Raw genomic sequence first — 21,582 nt, forward strand, 5'->3', positions numbered from 1 at the left:
TGCATTTGTGTGCTTCAGTTCAGACTGGATGTCTGAACAGAACAATGTGTCATTGATCACCTAATTGATATATAATTGCCATGAATCCACTTATTTCATGACCAATGACACAAATTTCTTGCAGAGACAGAATTGATGTTTAGAACCAATTTAATTAGATAAGTAAAAGTAAAGTCTTGGCTATTTGAGGTATTTTCGTCTGAAGGAAATATCTCTAGATAACAAGTCAAAGGTTATCCTTCCTGCACAGCTTAATAGCTAATGGCATTCTGTATATTAATTGTGCATGATCAGGATTTAGGTGAACCTTTATTTTTGGACGATAGTTCAATGTGTTGTGTAATGATAATTATTTTTATTTTTTCTAACTCAAATATCCAGGACAAATATGTGTTCCAGTTCTAACAGACGTGCACAGCTGGGGAGAATGTTGTTTAAACTTTGTAAAACAGTATCTATAAGGTGTATGGCGAACATCTCCCATCACCTTCAGAGAAAGTGAAGAAGTGAGTTCTTTGAATTCAGTCTTCCTTGTAACACAAGATAAACATTTTGAATGATATCCACACATTCATAATACATAATACATAAATGTGAATGGGGACAGATGTTGTCAAGCTTCATAAAACTGACAAAAACCAAAAAGGTATTATTCCCATCCAACATAGCTTTTTAAAGTGTTCATTTGTGCTTTTGCATATCCCTCTGTCAGCAACATATCTTCTCTTCTCTGTTGTTTACCAACATTTTTTCTTTCACTAGGATATACGTCACAATAGGAAAGAAAAGAAAAGGCTATCGTAACTTCCGTTTCTTGCCGAGATCAAGATTAAAGACCAGCAGGTTTCTCTCTATGGAAACTTATATTTAAACATCATCAAATCTTGTAGAATGAGCAGATGATTCACCATCCCGGTAGGATTTTCAACTCATCCAAAAATGTAACTTTTCAGTGGTAAAAAACACATGTATGTCATAAATTGGTCTGAGGTGAGCTAAAACTTCCTTCATCAATAGAATGAGTGAAGAGAAAGTGAGAAAGTGGGCTTTTCATAAGCCCAGCAGTGGGAGAAGAGGAGGAGGAGGTCTTTACTAAAGCTCACTTAATTTGTCTACCATAGTCCTCAGGCAGAAACATTCACCCTCTCAAGGTGGCACGTCTCAACTGTTTCACACGAAGATCTGTTTCAAGACAGCCTGGATGCTTGAATCGTGCAGAGATCTTCAGAGGGCAAGACACTATCTTCATTAGGATCAAACGCAAAACAAAAATACTAATCCAATGAATCTACTTGTGAACTTTATTGCTTTCTACTTGCTCAGTCCAGCCAGATGAACACACACATAACAGCCCACAAAGCCAAGGTAAGACTTCTGGTCTCCTCTGACATATGCTTGTTGTAGTAGTTAATGTTCATGCCATTTGATTATTGAAGCTCAATTGATGTTTTTGTGCAAACCAGCTTTCAATTTCTGCCTCTGCATGATTAATGTATTTCATTTGAAATAGATACGATCTCTGAGGAGCCTTGATCTTCCTCTTGTGAAACTTCAGAACATTGTTTTCCTTTCTTGTTGAACCTTTTCCCATAGACCTTTTCTATTCCTTGATTTTATGGCCATCAAGCTATTTCAACGTAAGAATGCCAAACCATTAAACATCTGGGGGCAAATTTCTTGAGCTGTGGAGCATGCAGAAGAAAACTGTGGTCTGTGAAATTTCATTGCTTCTGTTGGCTGTCCGTTTAGGCAACTGCTGAGTAAAACAACCCATGCCAGTTCTTCTGGCTCTATGATTGTTGATTTTTGAGTTGCTGTGTCCACATTTATTCCTTGATATTTTTTATTTGATCACGAATACAGCCATTTAAGATCGGGTAGTAGAAACCTGCACTTTATGGGGTCTTAGGGCTTCTTAGACATGTTATCACTGCATGCTTTATTGGCTAAATACCCCAGGACTTCACAGACACATGGCAGGAAGCACTATTTCTGAGGATTTTAAATACAGCTGTGTTATTAAAGCTTTTTATTAAAGTTATTAAAGGGGGGGGGGGGGGGGGGGGTATGTTTAAATACAGTTTTGTTTAATAAGATTAAGGTTTTCTTTTTTTTTTTCAACTTTTTTTTTTTTTTTTTTTACAAGAAAAAAAAACCAAAACAAAAAAACCAGACAGAAAGACCAAGGGGCAGCAGGCATAATCGTCATAGGTTAACAGAAATGCTCAACATCATGTAAAAAAAAAAAAACATATACAAGACATATATACATCTCACTTTGTATTCAGATAAGATATCCAGTTTTCCCAATATGCTTCACATTTCCTCCTGGCATGTCTCAAAGAGAAAGTCAAATGTTCCATAACATACATTTCCCGAACTATTTCTATCCATTCAGCAATTGTCGGGGACTCTCTACTTAGCCATTTCCTAGTTATTGCTTTCTTGCTACCTGCTAAAAGTATTTGTTACAAATATCTATCTGTCTTTCTCAGCCCTTTTGGTAGATTTCCTAAATACATAACACTAAAATTAAACTCAAGCTCTGAGCCTATTATTGACCTTATTTCCGTCACCACCTCTACCCAATACAAAGAAATAATAGGACACTCCCAAAAGATATGAAACTGACCAGCAGACATATTACCACACATTCTCCAACACTGACCATGCTCAGGATTGTTGCTCTGTGATTTATTTATATTGGGGGTTATAAAGAATCTTAAAGTGTTTTTCCAGGTAAATTCCCTCCACAGACCTGAGCTAGAGGTGGTAGATTATGTCTTGCATATATTCAATCATTCATCTTCACTTATCTTTATGTTAGCTTCTTTCTCCCACCTCATTTTTACATACATTGTTGAAAGTCCCCTGTCCAACTGTAAACATGAACATAACCTGGAAATCAGTTTTCTGTTAGTATTACCCTTATATGCATCGACGAATATTCTAATTAGGTCCGTTCCCTTCTCTCAGTTTTAATATGTTTATCGAAGTGGTGCCTCAGTTGAAGGTATCTGAAGAAATCTTCCTTCCCTAAATTGTATGTATCTATGAGTTTTTTAAAGGTATCCAAACCATCAGTGGAAGATATTATACAGTACGAAGTGATACCTGAATTTATCCAGTGTTTGAATCTACTGTCCAATCTAGCTGGTGCGAATTCTGTAATATTCGTACATTTCTTTCAAATTCCTTATTTTTAAGTAGTTTGTGCCAGATGTTAAAAGGGACTGCCATCCAATTAGTTAATTTGTTCAGATGTTTCTTCAGGAGAGTTTTTTTGCCCAGTATAGATTGGAGAGGTATGCTTATTTCATTTTGCTCTAGGACCTTCCATTTTGCATCACACTCAGGGTCACACAAACATACCAGAGAACGTAACTGTGCTGCTCTATAATAGTCTTCCAAGCACGGTAGAGCCATGCCACCTTTGTCCTTAGGGAGTTGTAGGACATTGTTGAGAACACAATGGCATGTAGGTAGGTTTCAGAAACCGAAAAGGAAAGATATGATCTAATCTTGTTAAACACATAGAGTTTCTGATTCAACTTTTTTGTTAATTTAGAAATGTGTTGAATTTACTAAAAGAAATTATGTTAATTGGATCCACATAATTGATTTTAGCTACATTTAAACAAATGCATTACGTTGAACTAAGTTCAGCTTAATGCATTTGTTTAAATGTAGCTAAAATCAATTGCGTGGAACCACTTACGATAATTTTTTTTAGTAAATTCAATGATTTCAGTAAATTCGTTGAATTTTCTAAATGTTTTTATCGTAAGTGGTTCCACGCAATTGATTTTAGCTACATTTAAACAAATGCATTAAGCTGAACTTAGTTCAACGTAATGCATTTGTTTAAATGTAGCTAAAATCAATTATGTGGAACCACTTAACATAATTTTTTTTAGTAAATTCAACTAAGTCAATAAATCTTTTTTTTCAGTGCACACTAAGGTAGTTGTAGGTCTTTGTGACGACAAGATCTTGATTTGCAAAAGTAATAAAATCAGTAAAAGAAAAACTTTTGAGGAATGTAATTGTTTTCATAAATGGCAGAGATCTCTTTAGGTATGTGTACCCCTAAATATTTAATTGTATTACCTTTCCATTTTCCATTGACTTCCCATACATGTGCCTTGTTAGACACTTTCTGTCTCTGATAAGGCAGTGCTGCATGACGAAGCTTGTAAGATTTTGTCAAGATGTTGCTAACATGATGTCTGGCTTCTATCATACTCTAAGAGGTTGAAACACATCTGCCACACATGACTATGAGTCCATTCAGCTCTCCTGTGGAGATAGGCTTGGATGAAGATGAGCAAAGACATAGTGATCTGTTGTTTCCTGATTTACTAGTATACTGATCTGGCCAACATTATAAACACTTTCCCTTACACCGTTTTATAGTTTCATTGTGTTTGTTCTCCAGAGATTTGTGGAATTTGTCTTTGGGTTCTGAGAGGTTGAGAAGTACTTATCCCCTCTTTATAGATATATTAATTGTTATATAATTGTTATAATACAGTATATTGTATTATATAACATTATGTGATAAATCCCTGTTGTGTTGTACAATTGGCTAAGATCTATGAAAAGGAATTATAAACATAAGGTTTTCAGGTTAAACCCAGGTTGGAGTGACTTAAGAATTGGGGAGTTACTGAGGTTACATTCCTTTTCCATCAACATTCCCCCTTCTCAAGCCTGTCAACACCAGGTTGCTCCAGTGGAATTCTCACTCTTGATAAAATCATATTAAGTATCTTTGGATGTGTTCGAAGTTGCATATTGAAAAATTGCATGTTGAAGTAAAAAAAAAAAAAAAAAAAAATTAGATCAAGCTGTTTATGTTATATTTTCTTAATAAGATATATTGCACCAAGTGCAACGTGTATTTATTCAACAACATTACTAATGACCAGTCACATTGGCTGTTTTATTATGTGATGTCTTATATTATTTTAATCATAATTTGTGCCGTATACTATTTTTACCTTCTCCATCACTACACTGAAAAAAATAATAATAGTTTTTTACTTCAAAATTCTAAAAAACATTGTGTCCACAAATCCATCATTTACAGACAGACACACAAAACAAATTATAGTCAATGTAATACTATGTCATACAGTAGATCACTGTTTTCCAGAGACACAGAATTAGATCAATTAACCTCAAAACTGCATGTTTTCACTGACTAAATCTCACAAATGTTGATATTCAGATGAAATGACAAGATTGAAAATTGCGTAGCCATTCATCAAACGTGCTGAGATGAGATTTTGTTTAATCTATGGTCAAGAGAAAAAACATAGAACACACACGGATAATATTTATTTTATTTTTCAACTAAATATTTTTTACAATATACCTCCAGCACTTTGGTTGTCTTTACATTTACCATAAAATAAAATATAACATAAAATAAAAAGATATTCTACTGTATCTATGAATTAATGATTCTAAATAAAAATATTAATTTGTGATTACAGGTAAGGCATCAGTGCTTCTTCCTTATCCTGTGCTTTCATTTGGTCTGTGCTGGTGTGCCAGGTCCCTGTAAGCACTCTGTCACACGGGACCATCTCCTGAATATAAAACGTCTGGTAAGATGAGCTTTTACTGGCAAGTAAATCTCCCTGTGGACTGACCAAAATGTACTTATATTATTTAATTACATGGGCAATTATTTATTATACTTTATTATAGTTTATTTGTAATCAAATCCCACAGAAATCCACAGCTGCCGGTAATGATGACTCATGCATGAATTATTTGGATTGTTTGAGTGCTGGTGGAAGTTAATGGCATGCAGTCTTTGTGATAGTATAGCAGGTCACTAAATAGTCCTGATAATCTAAATGCCATTTAATGAGAAAAAGTTTGTGCACAAAACTGTCTGACCGCTTTTGTAGCCCCCATTAAGATTTATTTTGATGTTGATAAATATGTGCTAAACAAATGGAAAACTACTAAATTTTTTCCCACTGAATGTTTTCCTTTGCAGATTAAGAACCAACTGCAAAATGGTTGTTCTCTAACCTACGCCTTCACTGAGCGCCAGAACCTGGTATGCACATTTCCACTCCTTTCATATAATGGCACATATGGATTAACCAGCCTATGGGTATTTCAACAGATATGAACAGTATATGAAAGAGCCTGATATTTGAAAGAGCCTGACATTCTGGTATAATAGATCTTCCTACCATGCTGCAAAATCAGACTGATCTGAAACAGATGTTCTATAAGATCATGTTTTAAGCCAGAGAGGCAGCAAAACCATGTGACGCAAACCTCAGTTATATGAAATAAGCTATTTAGGCAGTTTAACAGTAACACTAACTATAGTTCAACAGCTATAATTCATGTATCATTGTTGGTTATTTGCTATAGGTTATATACAGATGCATTAAATGGGTATGGGTACATTTTTCATGACGCAGCCAATGTAGTTGCGCTGGAACTCTCTGAATTATTGGAACATAACTGCACAGTTCGCACAAGCAGCTTAATTCATCCTTTGGGAAATGATCCTGAAGGTCACTATTGTGGTCTTGTCTCTTAGTAGCTCAACTGCAGCATGGGGGATTATGATTTCTACAACATCCTCTTGAGCCAAATAAATAAACGGCTTTGAGGGCCTGTTTAAAACACTGTAAAATGTAATAAGAGTAGGCCTAATCATTTTGGGGAGCTGCAAATGATAGTGATATAGAATGTATAAAGTATTTTCAATGACAAATATGACAAAACAGTTGAGGTAAAACAGTGCAAGAATTAAGCAAAAGGAAACATTAGGCATTGTTTTGTAATAAAATATTTTTTAATGAAATCTAGGAGATGAGAGTGACAAACTGATGACAGAATTTACATTTTAGGTGAACTATACCTTTAACACAATCTCAAACAGCCTTCGCTTACATCAACAGAAGGTTTTTAAGGGAATGTAATTTTGGTTTTAGAGATTTGTGTCCCAAGGAAAGAAAAACTCATAAACTCATAAAAATTAGGCACATGGCACCTGGAAAGTTTTCAAGATCATCCATGACTATGGCTCCATCTATAATATTGCTGTGCAAGAAGACTCCAAATAGTGCTTGTGGAGGGAGAATCATCCCTTGTCTCGGTCAGAATCCCGGTGTGTCAATCACAGTCCTATAATAAAAACAGCAAGGAACAGCAATATTAAAATTCTGGTTACATTACAAATGAAAATCCATATCCAAAATCCATATAACAATTGGTAGCAGGTCTACGTACAACTAGCAGAGATTAATTATGGTTGTTCAAGTATTGTAGGAAACATAGACGAAAAAAAGTATAATAATTAAGAACTTGCATTCGACAAAATGATAAGAGAGTTGAATTAAGCATATTGAATTCCTATATGTAATGTAAGAAATTATGTTCTGTTCCCAAAAACTTCCACTCCAATATATATATGTATATCAAAATGTTCCTTCACTTAAAAGAGTTTAATTATCATATAGAGAAAATTACATTCAATCTCAGTAATAAGTAAATAATAGTATCACAGAGGGCAACCAACAACCATCTTGATTAAAGGGACTTCAAACAATCTTATCACTTTAACCTTTGACTGTTCTTATTTGAAAGAATAACATAGAACCTTCTGTGGGACACTAGGGACCATGGGGTGTCTTAATTTCATTAACATACAGACCACAGCTGTTGCAAGAAGAGCAACTTCATTTACATTAAGACCAGGATAAAAGGTTTAGGATTGGGTATGTTCGGGGTTCATTCTGACGCCGGTGAACCCAAGGTGCTTTGTGTACCTTGCTACTGCTATGCTGTAATAAACTTCATTTTTGAGATCTTCGACGTCCACTTCATTTTTTCTTACAGTAATGTATGTGTGGGGAATCAAAGTTTATAATGAAATATAGAAAGTTACCTGTAAACATTTATTTGAAGAAAAAAAAAGAAAAGAGTAAGGCCATGAAGAAAGATGCAGTGATGACAGTGCTCTCTTAAAATGGAATATTAAATTAGCTCTAACAAATCTAAATCGAATCTTACAACATATAATGAAATAAAAAACTGAGCTAAAACAGTACCAGAATTTTAGTTTAAGAAAGAAGCATTGACAAGCTTACCATAGATTTGAAAGTCTCTTTTCAACTGCCATTTTATTTTGTTTCGAGCAGCATGTTGGTCAAGCGGTGAGAAGAATACTTGCTTGATGCTTTTGATTGTGATGCGATTAAACTCTGCATTGATCTGTGAAAAAAAAAAAAAAAGTTAAATACATTGGGCTTTTGGTTAATGTGTTAAAGGAATAATTGTTTGGTTTGCATCAATATGTTGGGAATTGTTTCTTGTTAAATTCATTTTTAATGCATTAAATAACTTGAATGAACACAAACAGTTTGTGTGAAGGCATGGAATTGGACTAGTTCTGGTGCAGCTTCCATGTTTTAAGTAACACAATACTCACATTTCCATTGTATATCTCATTCCAGAAAATAATATTAATCTACATGTCTCATTCCACAAAACAAGCACTGCAAATTAAGAAAATATATAAACCTACTAAATTCTTGCTATAAAGATTTATATATAACATTTTAATCTAAAGAAATCAACAAAAAAAAATAGATATAAAATATAACATCTATCTAAACATCCAAATATAAATCAGTAATCTATAACATTTTTCCTCCCTAAATTGTACACACAATAACAATATCTAAAACATAAACTTTTCTTTATTGAATATCTATATAAATAATGGCGCCGGCGTGACCTTTCAACGTGATGACGTAGTTCCCTGTCCGTTTGTTGATCAGCTCAATCCGAACTATTGAAGGTAAAAAGTCTATTTTTTTTATATATTTTTTTTAAATGACCTATCGTTTTGCTAGATAACAACCTCTTCTTCAGCTGTGATCGCGTACAGCCCTTTTAAACACTTCAAAGACTTTTGAAACTGCATTGATTTGGACTTAAAAACGATGGTAATCAATGAAGTCCATTGTTAGAAGAAAAATCCAGAAATGTTTTCCTCAAAAAACATAATTTCTCTCTTCTACTGAGGAAAGAAAGACATGGATATCTTGGATGGCATTGGGGTGAGTAAATTATTAGGAAATTTTCATTTTGGGGTGAACTAATCCTTTAAGTGAGTGTCATTTTTGGAGTTTTGATTTTGCTATGACTAAGTGCTTAGGGAAGTTTGCGAGTGTTTGTTTAAAGGATAAGTAGGCACATTATTTTATAATCACTTTTTGTGATACTGGTTGGAACTCTCTTCTTATCATTACATAATTGTAATCAATAATAGAATTGGTCTAAATATTAAAACATGTACATAAAGGCACATGCCACCAGATACTGATGTACAAGAGGAAGCGTTTATTGAAGGAGACCACTGGCTTGTGGAGGTGCTAGGCCGGGGTTTGCTGGGGCCCCACCAGAAATGTGCTTAGCACCCCCGAAAGGGGCAGAGGCTTCATCCTGCTCTTTGGGAAGCTGTCTGAGCTCCATACCTTGTACACATTTGTAAATCAATTTAGCCCCTCCTTCATTATCTGTTCTGGCCAATAGGTGGAACCATCCATGGACATAATAAATACATAAGCTGTGTCCCAATTCAGGGGCTGCATTCTCTGAAGGCCGTATCCTTCGAAATGCGCGGCCGACGTGGCCTTCGAAGGACGCACCGAGACTCGTTTAAAGGGGAAAGTATGGCCGATTGCGTCACCGTGGTGCGACGAAGGCTGTCCCAATTCGAAGGTTCTTCAAAATGCAGCCTGCAAATGCATCCTTCATCAGAAGGATCCTTCGCAGCCTTGCCTACCCCAGAATTCATTGCGCGCTGGAGACGAAATTGCCAGATTAAATGTAAGTATTGGGTTTCAATTTAATCGAGCAATCTAATGTATATAATGATAAAAATGGGCCTATGTATAACTTATATAAAGTTGTATATATAAAGTCCAGTACAAATGTTACTGCCACTCGTCGCAATGGCTGTCACAGTAGGCGTGTGTTGGAGACTTGGAGCGTCGAAATCGTACTTATGGGGGTGGAAATCAACCCGTGTAAAAAAAATTTACCCGCGGCAACAACTTAAAAGTAGCCCAATTCCGCGGTAAAACCTCGGAGTTGGCAACACTGATGGTCGGCCGCATTAGAAGTACCCTTCGAGGATTGCCTTCGTCGCGCCGCTGTGACGCAATGGGACTGTAAGTCGACAAGTTTCAATAAATTGTTATTGATTCAAAGTGCTGATAATGCAATAATAAAGATGTTCAGCAAAATTGATACCGAGCTTAATAACTGTGCACACTTTACAATGTGACCTTGTAAATGTATTTAAGGTAAAATGGAAAATTAAATAAGTACAATGCAATAAATGCAGGGAGTTGAAGTTATAGATGCACTCTCTTTTTTTCTCCTTAGCACCCCCCTTTGAAATGTGAAGTTAAAAAAAATCTGGAGCTGCCACTGCCACTGGAAGAACAAAAATAGTGAAATAGTCACAATGGTATTTGGGAAATTTACAAGGCCATCAGTCATTTTAAGAGTTTGAAAGATCACAGCTTGAAGACTGCTCTGGACACAGATGTGTTTTGGGATCCCTGCTATTCAGCAGGAATTGTGCATATATGGCCTGATATCCTTTATATTTGAATAATGCATCTTGAATGACCGACTGAGAGTGGTGATAACAGTTAACAATTCAAAGATTTCAGGCTCCCAAACAAGGAAAATTGTGTGCTTGACTTAGTCACTTATCCCGAGGGGAATTTCCCTGTAAATTTCTATGTATAAAGTTCCACTCCACTCTAGATGAGAAGTTTTTGCAGAAAATGCCATTGACAAAACAGGTAAATGAAATTAATTAAGATGATTGATATTTTTATTCTGTTCAATAACAATGTTTGAACATTTCCTCTCATTTACCATTCTGTAGAGATCTGAGATGCCCCATCAGCATTCAAATGGAGCACAAGCTTTAAGAAAGAGCGCGTTTGATATGAAGCATGACATTTGCAAGCATTGTCATTTGGAAAGCTTGTGTGCTGTATTATAATAGGAATAAAAACTCACAAAATGCAGTCTTATAGAAATGTGGTGTATGATAACATAAAAAATAGCCTTGTGTGTTTTGTGACTCAGGTCTGAACACAAAAGGGTGTACAAAATGAGTGTGTGTGATATCAAATGTTCATTGTGGTTGTCATATGTTTGTGTGTTTCAGAGTGTTGTGTGTTATGTTAAAGCAGCATTTCCTCACATACTGGAGCTACTCAACACCCAATTCAGATATGCTAAGGACTCCGACAATTATCGTTATACTAATTCACTGAAGAACTTGATCTACAACATTTACTCCCAGAGATGCATCCCTCCAATCAATGAGGAGATGGAGGTAACAAAATCTATTTTTAGTCTCTAAGAGAGCTGTGGTGCAATTTTCTGTAAGTAATAATATTGAAAAATATTTTTGCCGTTTCATACTACTGTGTTTAACAGCCTAAATGTCTACAAATTAAACACTAGTAAACAAATGAAAAGAGCAAAATGAGTAGGCCTAATCATTTTGTGGAGCTGCAAATGATAGTGATATAGAATGTATAAAGTATTTTCAATGACAAATATCACAAAACAGTTGAAGGAAACATTAGGCATTGTTTTGTATGTACATAAATTGAATTGTAAAAAGTTTCAAGGGTAAAAAGTCAAGTAATCAAGAGTCTTGGACAGTAGCTAGTGGTTTGGCAACAGCGGTCTTTATTAAAATAGTTTTTCTTGTAGTAGGGTTGGACTGTACATACTAAAATGTTTTTATTTTTTTCTCCCAACGCTAATTTGGGTCTGCACAGCTAGAGTTTTATTGAAAAAAAAGAGAGAGAAAAGGTCAAAAGACTGGCTGAAGCGACCTACCCTGGGTAGGTTACGATGATGCGAGTGCGCTTGTAACCCGGCACACGAGGGCTTGCCGACATCTGCACTGCCAATACCTAGTAACAAGGTTCAGCTGTTGTAGCTTTTTCCCTGGGGGACCCATAGTGTCAGTCATCGACACTACGTCGAAGTGACCTGAACTACAAACCTGAATGAGTGATGCCCTTTTATACCCGTATGTATGGGGGAGTGGCATGCAAATTCCACTCGCCAATTCTCATTGACCTTTTCTCAAAGAATCACAGGTGTTTGGGGCTCCCAAGTCCAACCCCTAGTGTCAGTCATCAGCACCACATCTTTTTAAAAACCAGCTACAAAAAAAAAAAAAACAATACAATTGATTTAACCTTAAAAGGCAGACTACTACCTACACCCAATCACTAGGGGTTCAATACACGGTAGAGCCCAATGCCTAAATTGTTTTCTGTTTTACACTTTACAGGATAGCCCAACGAAGTTCATAAGAATGCACATGACTTTGCCGAGGGCAGCATTGGAGAAAGCTGAGGAAGTGATTCACATGTATATGGGTCTAATGACTCAGAGCGACAAACCTGTGGACTGGAACTGTGAAGAGGAGTTCACAGAGGATTACCCAGAATCCTCCACTGAACCTCTCAGCCAAACAGCAGGTATCATAACTGCAAAGTCCAGTAAAATCATCCAGCATGCCCATGGGCGCAAATGCATTTGCTATTTAAACAACGTGGCACAGGACGTGAAAATGATAACTGCGTCGGGCGGAAACTAGCAAAAAACACTTGCGTCGCGCCTGGCGCTGCATTCCCCCGGGTGTGTGATAGGGCCCTTAATACTGCCAGCAGAGAATAACCCATTTAATACTGAGTAACTTATATTTTAGACACAATATTGCCAGTTACTTTGTCTACTTTTGCACTGCCAACATAATTAGTTCTGAAAGCCGAAGAAGAATCGTTGTGTGCCTCCAAGCAACACACAGTAGTGGTGTTTCGTTCCTGAATTAATCTGTTTAGAACTTTTTAAAGGTTCATTTTAGTAAATGATTCAAGACTGATTCATAAACAGTCATTTGTTTCATTTTATAATTTAATCTGTGTTTTTGAATGAATCTTTTGAATCAAAATGGCCCACTCATAAAGATACTTGTTGACACCCACTGGTATAACAACGTAACCTGTAGAAAGAGTCACAATTCCTCATCTGTTATACACACAGATTGATAGTTTGTCTGGAAAGCGCAAACACAGACAGCAATGCAAAAAAAAAAAACACACACACACACAAAGGAATTCGTTAAAAAAAGGGAAAGAAGCCAAAATAGAGCATAACAGACTATCGAAATTAATTTAATTAGCAAAATATTAGCAAAAAGCCAGCACATCTCACTTTTAGTTGCTTTTATCATAATTCAAATGACATTTGCATTTAATTTCCTCTAGGTAGGCCTACCTCCGCATGTCCCTGCATTTGTCCAACAGTGAGCAGTGGATCATCTAAGACATCTACATTCACAAGCCATTGGAATATTTACTTAAAATCTACTCAATCCCCACAAAGATCAACGTTTCCACCTGTGGTAACCTTGCAGGGTGTTAATGAGAAAGCTAAACAAGTCAAGTCTGCTGTCCCAGTAACCCAACACCAAACACTAGCTTCAGGGACACCTACCACATGGAGATCAATGCAAGGAGATTTATCCAACTTCTTCTTTAGTAGCATTCCAGCTTTACATGAAGAAACTTCAAATTCAGAGATGGAGAATATGCCATCATCTGATCTGTTCCCTTCACGTACAAATTATAAGGATGTATTTCCAAGCAGAACTGACCCAACTGTTCAGTCGACCACGTCTGGCCCCTATCAAAAAAGCACAAGAGATAATGCACAGGACGTTCTGGAGAGGAGCACGCCGCTTTTACTTGCAAAGAGGTCTTTAGATTCCAAAAGCCAGGAAGGATCATCCAGTTCCTATGTGAAATTATCCCAGAACTGGATTACTTCAACATCTGAGCCAACATATAAATATATGAAGAGCACAGAGAAAAAAGGCCAATCTTTCCAGATGCTTAAAATAAGTAAACACATTGTACCAGTCACAACCACAGTTCTGTCTTCTTTGAAAGCAGCTGCACATTCATCAGAAGCCCTGAGCATCCTTGTTGAACAGCCAGGTCATCTAAACAGCCCTCCTGAAAATGTCCAAACTCCCACCCAAAGTCCGGTGAGGGTGCCAAGAAATTTCATGGGAACTATCCATGAGACAAAGCTCAGCAAGGGTGAGGAAGTAAGATAGAGTATAAATATATTATATTTATTATTTTTTATATATACTATTATAGTTTTTATTAACATTTCAATGTTTAATTTTAAATAGTAATTTTGTTATGTGCCTTTGTCATTTTTGTCATACCTGTAGTATGTATGAATGTTTATTTTAGTTTTTATTAATTTCCAATCAGTATTTTTAGTGTGTATATCACGTTTATAAGGATTATATATATATAATCCTTATAAACGTGATATACACACTAAAAATACTAATTGGAAATGAATATGTGTATTGTTGTAGATTTTTCCCCTACGCACCTGACTTAGGTTGAACCAAGTGTCCTTGATACCTGAAAATGTAGCTATTCTTACCGCATAAATAAAATGCCCAAGAATTAGTGTTACCTGACCACAATCTAACCCCGCCTAAGAGTCTGACAAAGAGTCAAACAATATCTCAACCCCTATCGAATACTATCACTTGGGAATAAGGTCTCTAGTGTTCTTAACCCGCTCCACACTATCACTTGGTAGTAAGGTCTCTAGTGTTTCGCTAAATAACTTGTTCCACTAACTAACTTGCTGCGCAGCAATAATAAACAGACAGATTTAAGCAAATGTCCTCTAAATGCTTTAATCACGGCCGGGAGAGTTCTCGAGCAGTTTCTCAGAGAATCTCCCCCAAGAAGAAGCTTTAATCATGGCTGGAGGATCTCAGACAAATTTCAAAGAGAATCCCACCAGCAAACAGGAATACAACAGTTTTTATAGAATAGGAGCATGGACCCTTCTGTTATTAGTTAGAAGCAAAATTATCACGAATCATCAAAAAAAATATAGGAAAGGGTTAAGAGTTCAGTTGATTACTCAATATTGTCATGAGACAATGCAGACAGTATATTTTTGATATTGTCATTGTCAGCACTTCAGAATTTTCCATAACACAAAAGGCAAAGAACCAAATGTTTTAGTACGTTTTGTTTCAAAGTGTTAGAATGTTAGGCCTAAAAGGGGGAAGTAAAGTTTAGATGTTAGAAACATGGTTAGTTTAAAAGATAGTTTACTATCTATTACTGACTATTAAAAATCCATCACAGTGTATATATATATATATATATATACATACCTGTAGTATATTTATATTTATGTATATATATATCCACTTAGTAATAAATAAAAAAATCGAACATTTCTAATTTTCATTTAAAGTTTTTCATCTAATATTTGTATTTAATTTTATATCAACTTCATTTCAATTAACAAAAATAAAATAGTTTTAGTTTTAAGTAACAATATTAACCCTGAATAGTAGACGTCAACACATCAGGCAGATGAGACGCATCAGGCAGAAGAACGCGTTCAAGGTTGCTTGAGTCATGTGTTTCCAATTCTGTGGTGATTCACCAAAGATACCATTGCTTTTAACAGACAGCAGATCCCAGGAGGACAGGCAGGGAATGATGGACCAGACTCATCCAGACAGAGAAACACAGAGGAACTCTACCACAGAACAATCCAGCATTTTAACCATCTCTTTTGGCACCCTGCTCATAATTACACTAGGGTGCGGTGGACTTCTGCTCATAATTCTCTTATTTTATAAACAGCAAAAAGTAAGTGACCAACAATGCACTTTGGCCCTGCTGAACAGACCTACTTAGACTGGCATCCTGGTCAGTGCTGAAGTGGTGTTGGTCTAGCCTAAAAAGCCTGCTGAGACCAGTAGCCAAAACATATGCTGGTGATTATCTCTGGTGATCTTTTCAGCAGGGTGTCCCAAGTGATCTCATTCAAACAGAAAAATCAACATTCTTTAAAGTTTCCAACATGAAGGAAAGACACATAAAAAGAACCAAGAAACCCAGAGGTAGAGTTAATTATTTGTTCAATACAAACTTTAAATTGAGAGACAAAATATCAGCAGGTTGCTTTTTCTCATTCAGTACTGATATTATAATACATTTTAAAGGGCATATTAAGTGCTCAAAAGGTGTCTACAACCAGGATATAGTAGAAAATTAATGATCTGGCAGATTCTAAGCCACATTCTAAGTGCTATCTTTATGTCAGAAGCAAATAATTAATCTAACGATTTGCTTGGTAAAAGGAATGATAAAAGGAATCTAACAATATATTTTGTGCAGTACCAAAGAACAAATGAGACGTTAGTGCTTTGTAGAACGTGGAACAGTTAACATTAGCAGTGTGTTTGTCCTTAAAACTACTCATTTACAATAAAGCAATCCCATGTTAGCTGGTTAGTTTGATTCATATTTTTGTCCATGTCTCTGTCTTGTCATAGATGTGCATTACTGCATTGTTTTCGAGTCACATGCTGCTTCTCTCCTCTAACATGACTTTAATAAAATAATAATAGATGTCAGGGCAGAAGTATGTTCAAAGAATTACTTGACCCGAAAATGTAATTTTTTAAACACCCTTCTGTCTCCAATCCCATTTGACTTTAAACCATTTACGTTTCTGGTGCATGTGAATCCCCATGTGGACTAATTGCGTGGAAAAGAGCAACTGGAATAAGTTCTCCTCTTGTGTTCTACAGACGAAAGCAAGTCATACAGGTTTTGAATGACATGAGAGCGAGTAATTGATGACAGAGCTCTACTTTTGGGTGAGCTGTCCCTTTAAAAAAAAACACTTTTAGGCATCAAGACTGAAATTTCAAAAGATGTGTCATGCTGGGAAAGGAAATGGTGAATAACTGACACGTTGGAAACTCAGAAAGCAAAGGCCAGGAGACTCTGTGTGTCTTCAGCAGGATTCTTTATTGAGAATAAAGAACACTGCAGACATCAAGCCCGACTAGGGCTTTCCTAGAGTTAGAACTACAATCACATTAGTTTTATATATATATTTAGGGGGTAGAGCTTAGAGGTGGATACAAAGCACTTAGGTGACGACCTTAAACAAAGGAAGTAAACAAAGAGTTTCACCAGTCCTTATCCAATCAGTATAACTATACAATTCAGACAACTTCATAATCATAGAGATAAAGCATTTATCATGATCAACGGCCACCATTTTATTCACAAATAAGCGTTCATCAATTCACATATCAGTTCTGGTGAACGGAAGCTCAAGCATGTTCGCTTGACATGCGGGAACCAATGAGGTTCATTCTCGTGTTACGCAGCACGTTTGAGCTTCCTCAAGAACGAATGAGGTTTGTTCTCTCAAGTCAAACAAGTACGGTTGAGCTTCTGTTTATGTTCGCTGATCAGTGTTTATATGTGAATAAAAGCCTAAACTCAATCTCTTCATTATAAAGTGATCGAGTCTCTTCAGAAAATCATCTGAGGTGGTCATCTTTCGTGGTCACTACGAGTTACGTCAGTGACGACGAATGGGGTTTCGCTTAGAAAGCCTATCACCTTCGATATTAGAAAACAAGCCAATGGCAATGAAATGCCATGGGTCTGCGGAATTTGCATAGCGTAACTCCGCCCCACCTCGTGGGTATGTAAGGAAGTACGCCGGCAACATGCAGATATGTTTTCGCTTCGGAGCCAAGTATTCACTTCACTCCACAAGCCAAATCTGAGATCATCTCTTCACTCTTCGAGACGAGCTTCTCTCCAGGTGTTGGTGTGATGGCGAGTTCCAGCGAGTGCACATTCCCTGCTGATCTGTGTAGTGATCTGCCAGTGTTTGTGTGTTCATCTCCCTGGTCGCTTCAACACTCTGCGGAGACTTTCTTCCTCTCACAAAAGAGCTTGCACGTGTCACGTCTTTTTAAAGATGTCTCGCCCGTGCACTTCTGGTTGCGGTCGCACTGTTTCAGAGTCTGATGGGCACAATCGCTGCCTCGAGTGTTTGGGCGTTGATCACGCTAAGGCAGCTTTTGTGGATGACTCATGTTCCCATTGCGCTCCAGATAATGATTCAATGTCGATCGCTGCATCACAAGGTGGGCAGGAGTCCTCGGGAGATGACAATTCAGCTGTGCTGCCGCCTTCGGGTGTGCCAGCATTGCCCGAGTCTGATCCCGAGCTGACGGCCATGCTTTCCTGGGCAGCCGCGGCCATTCTCCTCTGGAGTGGTCTCCTTCACCCGGCCCCATGCGTTCGCGGCTGGACGATTGGTTTTTGGGTGCGGCCGCTGATCCCCATCAGCGTCCAACCCCAATACCTTTCTTCCCGGATGTGCCCCGGATGTGCATGAGGAGGTCACGAGGTCCTGGAAGACTCCCCTGTCTTCCCGTGATCGTTCGGCGACCTCCTCCGCCTTTCATCCTCTCAATCAGGCAGCTGCTAAAGGGTACACTGGGGTTCCCCAGGTTGAACACTCTGTTGCGATGCAACTGTGTCCTCAGAGCGCTTCTTCCCGTGGCGACCCAAAGCACCCCTCCAAAGCTGCACTATCATGGCGAAGACCTATAGAGCCGCAGGGCAGGCAGCCGCCTCCTTGCATGCCATGGCCACTCTGAGACATGCACGAGGGGAGGACTGACCCAGGGATCTTTGATGAGCTGCGCGCTGCCACTGACCTCGCTCTCTGGGTGACGAAATTGACTGCACGCTCCCTGGGTCAGGTGATGTCCACAGCTGTGGTCCAGGAGAGACACCTGTGGCTCAACCTGGCTGATATGAGGGAGGCCGAGCGAACCCGTTTCCTCGACACCCCCATATGCCACCCCCATATGTGGAGCGGTCGAGGACTTCGCCCAACAGTTCTCGACCGCCCAGAAGCAGACTGAGGCCATCAAACATATTCTGCCCCGACGGCCCACTGCTGCCTCCACCCAGCCATCGGCACAGAATCCTCAGTCTGCTCGCCGCTGAGGGCGCCCTCCCGCGGCTCCCGCCCCTCCCGCACAGCCCTAGCAGCAGCCTTCACCTGGGCCGCGTCGTGGAGGAAGCCGCAGGAAGGCGCCACAGCCCTCTCTAGCCCCGCTAAACGCCAGGCTAAGCGGCGCCCCTGAGATGGGCTGCTCAGAGATGGCGATCAGTTCTTTCCAGGAGATGGTAGCAGGGCCACTCCTTCCCCTGGTGGAGGGCCGGGGGAGAATCCTTGGTTTTCCCACCCCCGCTGCTCGTTTCATGACGAGCAGCACCCCAATGTGATTAAAGAAAGAACTGACATACCCATCTCTGAGCACACAGAGTTCTCGGATGACAGTGCGCGCCGCTCACGAGCCTCGCCAGTCTCGTCCCCCTCTGTCGCCAGACCCCTGCCAGAGCATGCCCCCGTGGAACGCTGGTCCTTCCCTGGCCTCCTCTGGCAGGAAGCGGCTAATGACCGTGCCCCCACACCAGGTCGCACTGGGCTGGTCATTCCGCCTCTCTGTACCACCGAGGGTACGTCTGTGGTTCGCATGACCCCGCTGGCACAGTTTTTGGGAGCCTGGCTAGAGCTTCCCAGGCTGTTCCGCTGGGTCGCGAGAACCATCAGGCTCGGCTATGCTGTTCAGTTCACATGGTCTCCTCCCCGCTTCAGGGGAGTCCGCTTCACTATGGTTGGTGGCAATGCCCCTGTCATGAGAGCGGAGGTCGCCACCCTACTGGCGAAGGGTGCGATCGAGACTGTCCCTCCAGCCGGTTTCTACAGCCCCTACTTCATTGTACCCAAGAAATCCGGTGGGTTACGGCCAATCCCTTCAGAGGCTGCCGTTCAAGATGCTCACGGCCAAACGCATTTTCGATGTGTGCGGCCACAGAATTGGTTTGCAGTGATCTACCTGAAGGACGCCTACTTCCATGTCTCCATTCTACCTCGACACAGACCGTTCCTACGGTTTGCTTTTGAGGGGCGGGCATACCAGTACGCGTCTGGGCCTTCGGGTCAACTGGGAGAAGAGCAAACTTTGCCCCGTGCAGAGGATCTCTTTTCTCAGTATGGAAATCGACTCGGTCGCCATGTGCACTCAGCTTTCGAGTCACTGCTGACTTGCCTGAGACAAGATTGCGGTTCCACTGAAACTATTTCAGAGGCTCCTGGGGCATATGGCATCCGCAGCAACGCCGCTCGGATTGCTTCATATGAGACTGCTTCAGCACTGGCTTCGCGATCGAGTCCCGAGGTGGGCATGGCAACCGGAGTGTCCTTAGAACGAGTTTCCTGGCATGTTGTTGTCTCAACAGATATCTCCACCATGGGCTGGGGTGCCATGTGCAATGGACATGCTGCCGCGGGCTCCTGGACAGGACCCCAGTGCCTTTGGCATGTCAGTTGCCTCGAGTTGCTGGCGGTACGTCTGGCTCTGCACCGCTTCCATGTGTTGCTCAAGAACCAGCACGTACTAGTCCGATCAGACAATACCGCGACAGTAGCGTACATCAACCGACAAGGTGGTCTACGCTCCCGCCATATGTCGCAACTCGCCCGCCACCTCCTGATATGGAGTCAGAAGCATCTGAGGTCGCTTCGAGCCATTTACATTCCGGGAGACCTGGCACCCTCGCCCCGATCTTTGGAACCTCCACGTGTGGCTCCTGGACAGGACGAGGCAGGTTTGAGTACCCTACCACCAGTGGTGGTGGCTACCATCACTTCTGCTAGAGCATCGCTAGAGCACCTCTCAGTGGTTTTAACTGCTCTGCAGAGTGCTCCCTTTGAGCCTCTGCAATCAGTGGAGCTTTAGTTCCTGTCAATTGAGATAGCACCCCTGATTGCATTGGCCTCCATTAAGAGGGTAGGGGACCTGCAGGCATTTTCGGTTGACGAAGCGTGCCTGGAATTTGGGCCGGAATTTGGGAACTCTCACGAGATCCTGAGACCCCGGCCTGGATATGTGCCCAAGGTTCCCACCACTCTCTTTAGAGATCAGGTGGTGAACCTGCAAGCGCTGCCCTTGGAGAAGGCAGACCCAGCCTTGGCACTGCTCTGTCCAGTACGCGCCCTCCGTGCTTACTTAGACAGAACGCAGTGTTTCAGGACCTCAGACCAGCTCTTTGTCTGTTATGGTGGGAAGCTGAAGGGAAAGGCTCTCTTCAAGCAAAGGTTGTCTCACTGGATAGTGGATGCCATTGCTTTGGCATACCAGCAGCAAGGTCAACCGTGCCCCCTTGGTGTGAAGGCCCACTCCACCCAGAGTGTGGCCTCCTCTCTGGCTCTTACGCATGGCGCCTCGCTAACAGAAATCTGCAGAGCTGCAGGCTGGGCGACACCCAACACATTCGCCAGGTTTTATAACCTCTGAGTGGAGCCTGTGTCCTCTCACGTACTCACTTCAACCAGCCGGTACTAGGACCCGCTCAGGTGTCTTTGCTTGCTCGCCATTCCACTCCACGGCTGGATATGTGCGATATTCTCCTCAGGTGAGCCTCCCCGCAGGCCCTGAGTTCCTCCAGCACTGTTGACGATTGACTAGGTGCCGCCATGTGCATGGTTCCCCCTCTGGGCGACCCCCACATGTGTATTTCCACT

The 21,582-nt window shown here is 40.1% G+C and overlaps 1 protein-coding gene across 2 annotated transcripts; it reads left to right on the forward strand.

Moving 5' to 3' along the window:
• The first annotated feature begins 1,003 nt into the window (after positions 1 to 1,003).
• Positions 1,004 to 16,469, forward strand: csf1a (colony stimulating factor 1a (macrophage)). 2 transcript variants are annotated; one of them, XM_084394637.1, is made up of 7 exons: positions 1,004 to 1,365; positions 5,502 to 5,615; positions 6,017 to 6,079; positions 11,243 to 11,413; positions 12,392 to 12,581; positions 13,371 to 14,207; positions 15,628 to 16,469. In XM_084394637.1, exons 1-7 carry the CDS (start codon positions 1,333 to 1,335, stop codon positions 15,858 to 15,860), a joined length of 1,641 nt encoding a protein of 546 aa, XP_084250763.1. In that variant the 5' UTR covers positions 1,004 to 1,332; the 3' UTR covers positions 15,861 to 16,469. The 2 variants fall into 2 exon arrangements, with proteins under 2 accessions (XP_084250763.1, XP_084250764.1); XM_084394638.1 differs by having other exon boundaries at positions 13,371 to 14,215; positions 15,628 to 15,792.
• The last annotated feature ends 5,113 nt before the right edge of the window (positions 16,470 to 21,582 follow it).

This window comes from Rutilus rutilus (assembly GCF_951802725.1).
Source record: "Rutilus rutilus genome assembly, chromosome: 22".
Lineage (NCBI taxonomy): Eukaryota > Metazoa > Chordata > Actinopteri > Cypriniformes > Leuciscidae > Rutilus > Rutilus rutilus.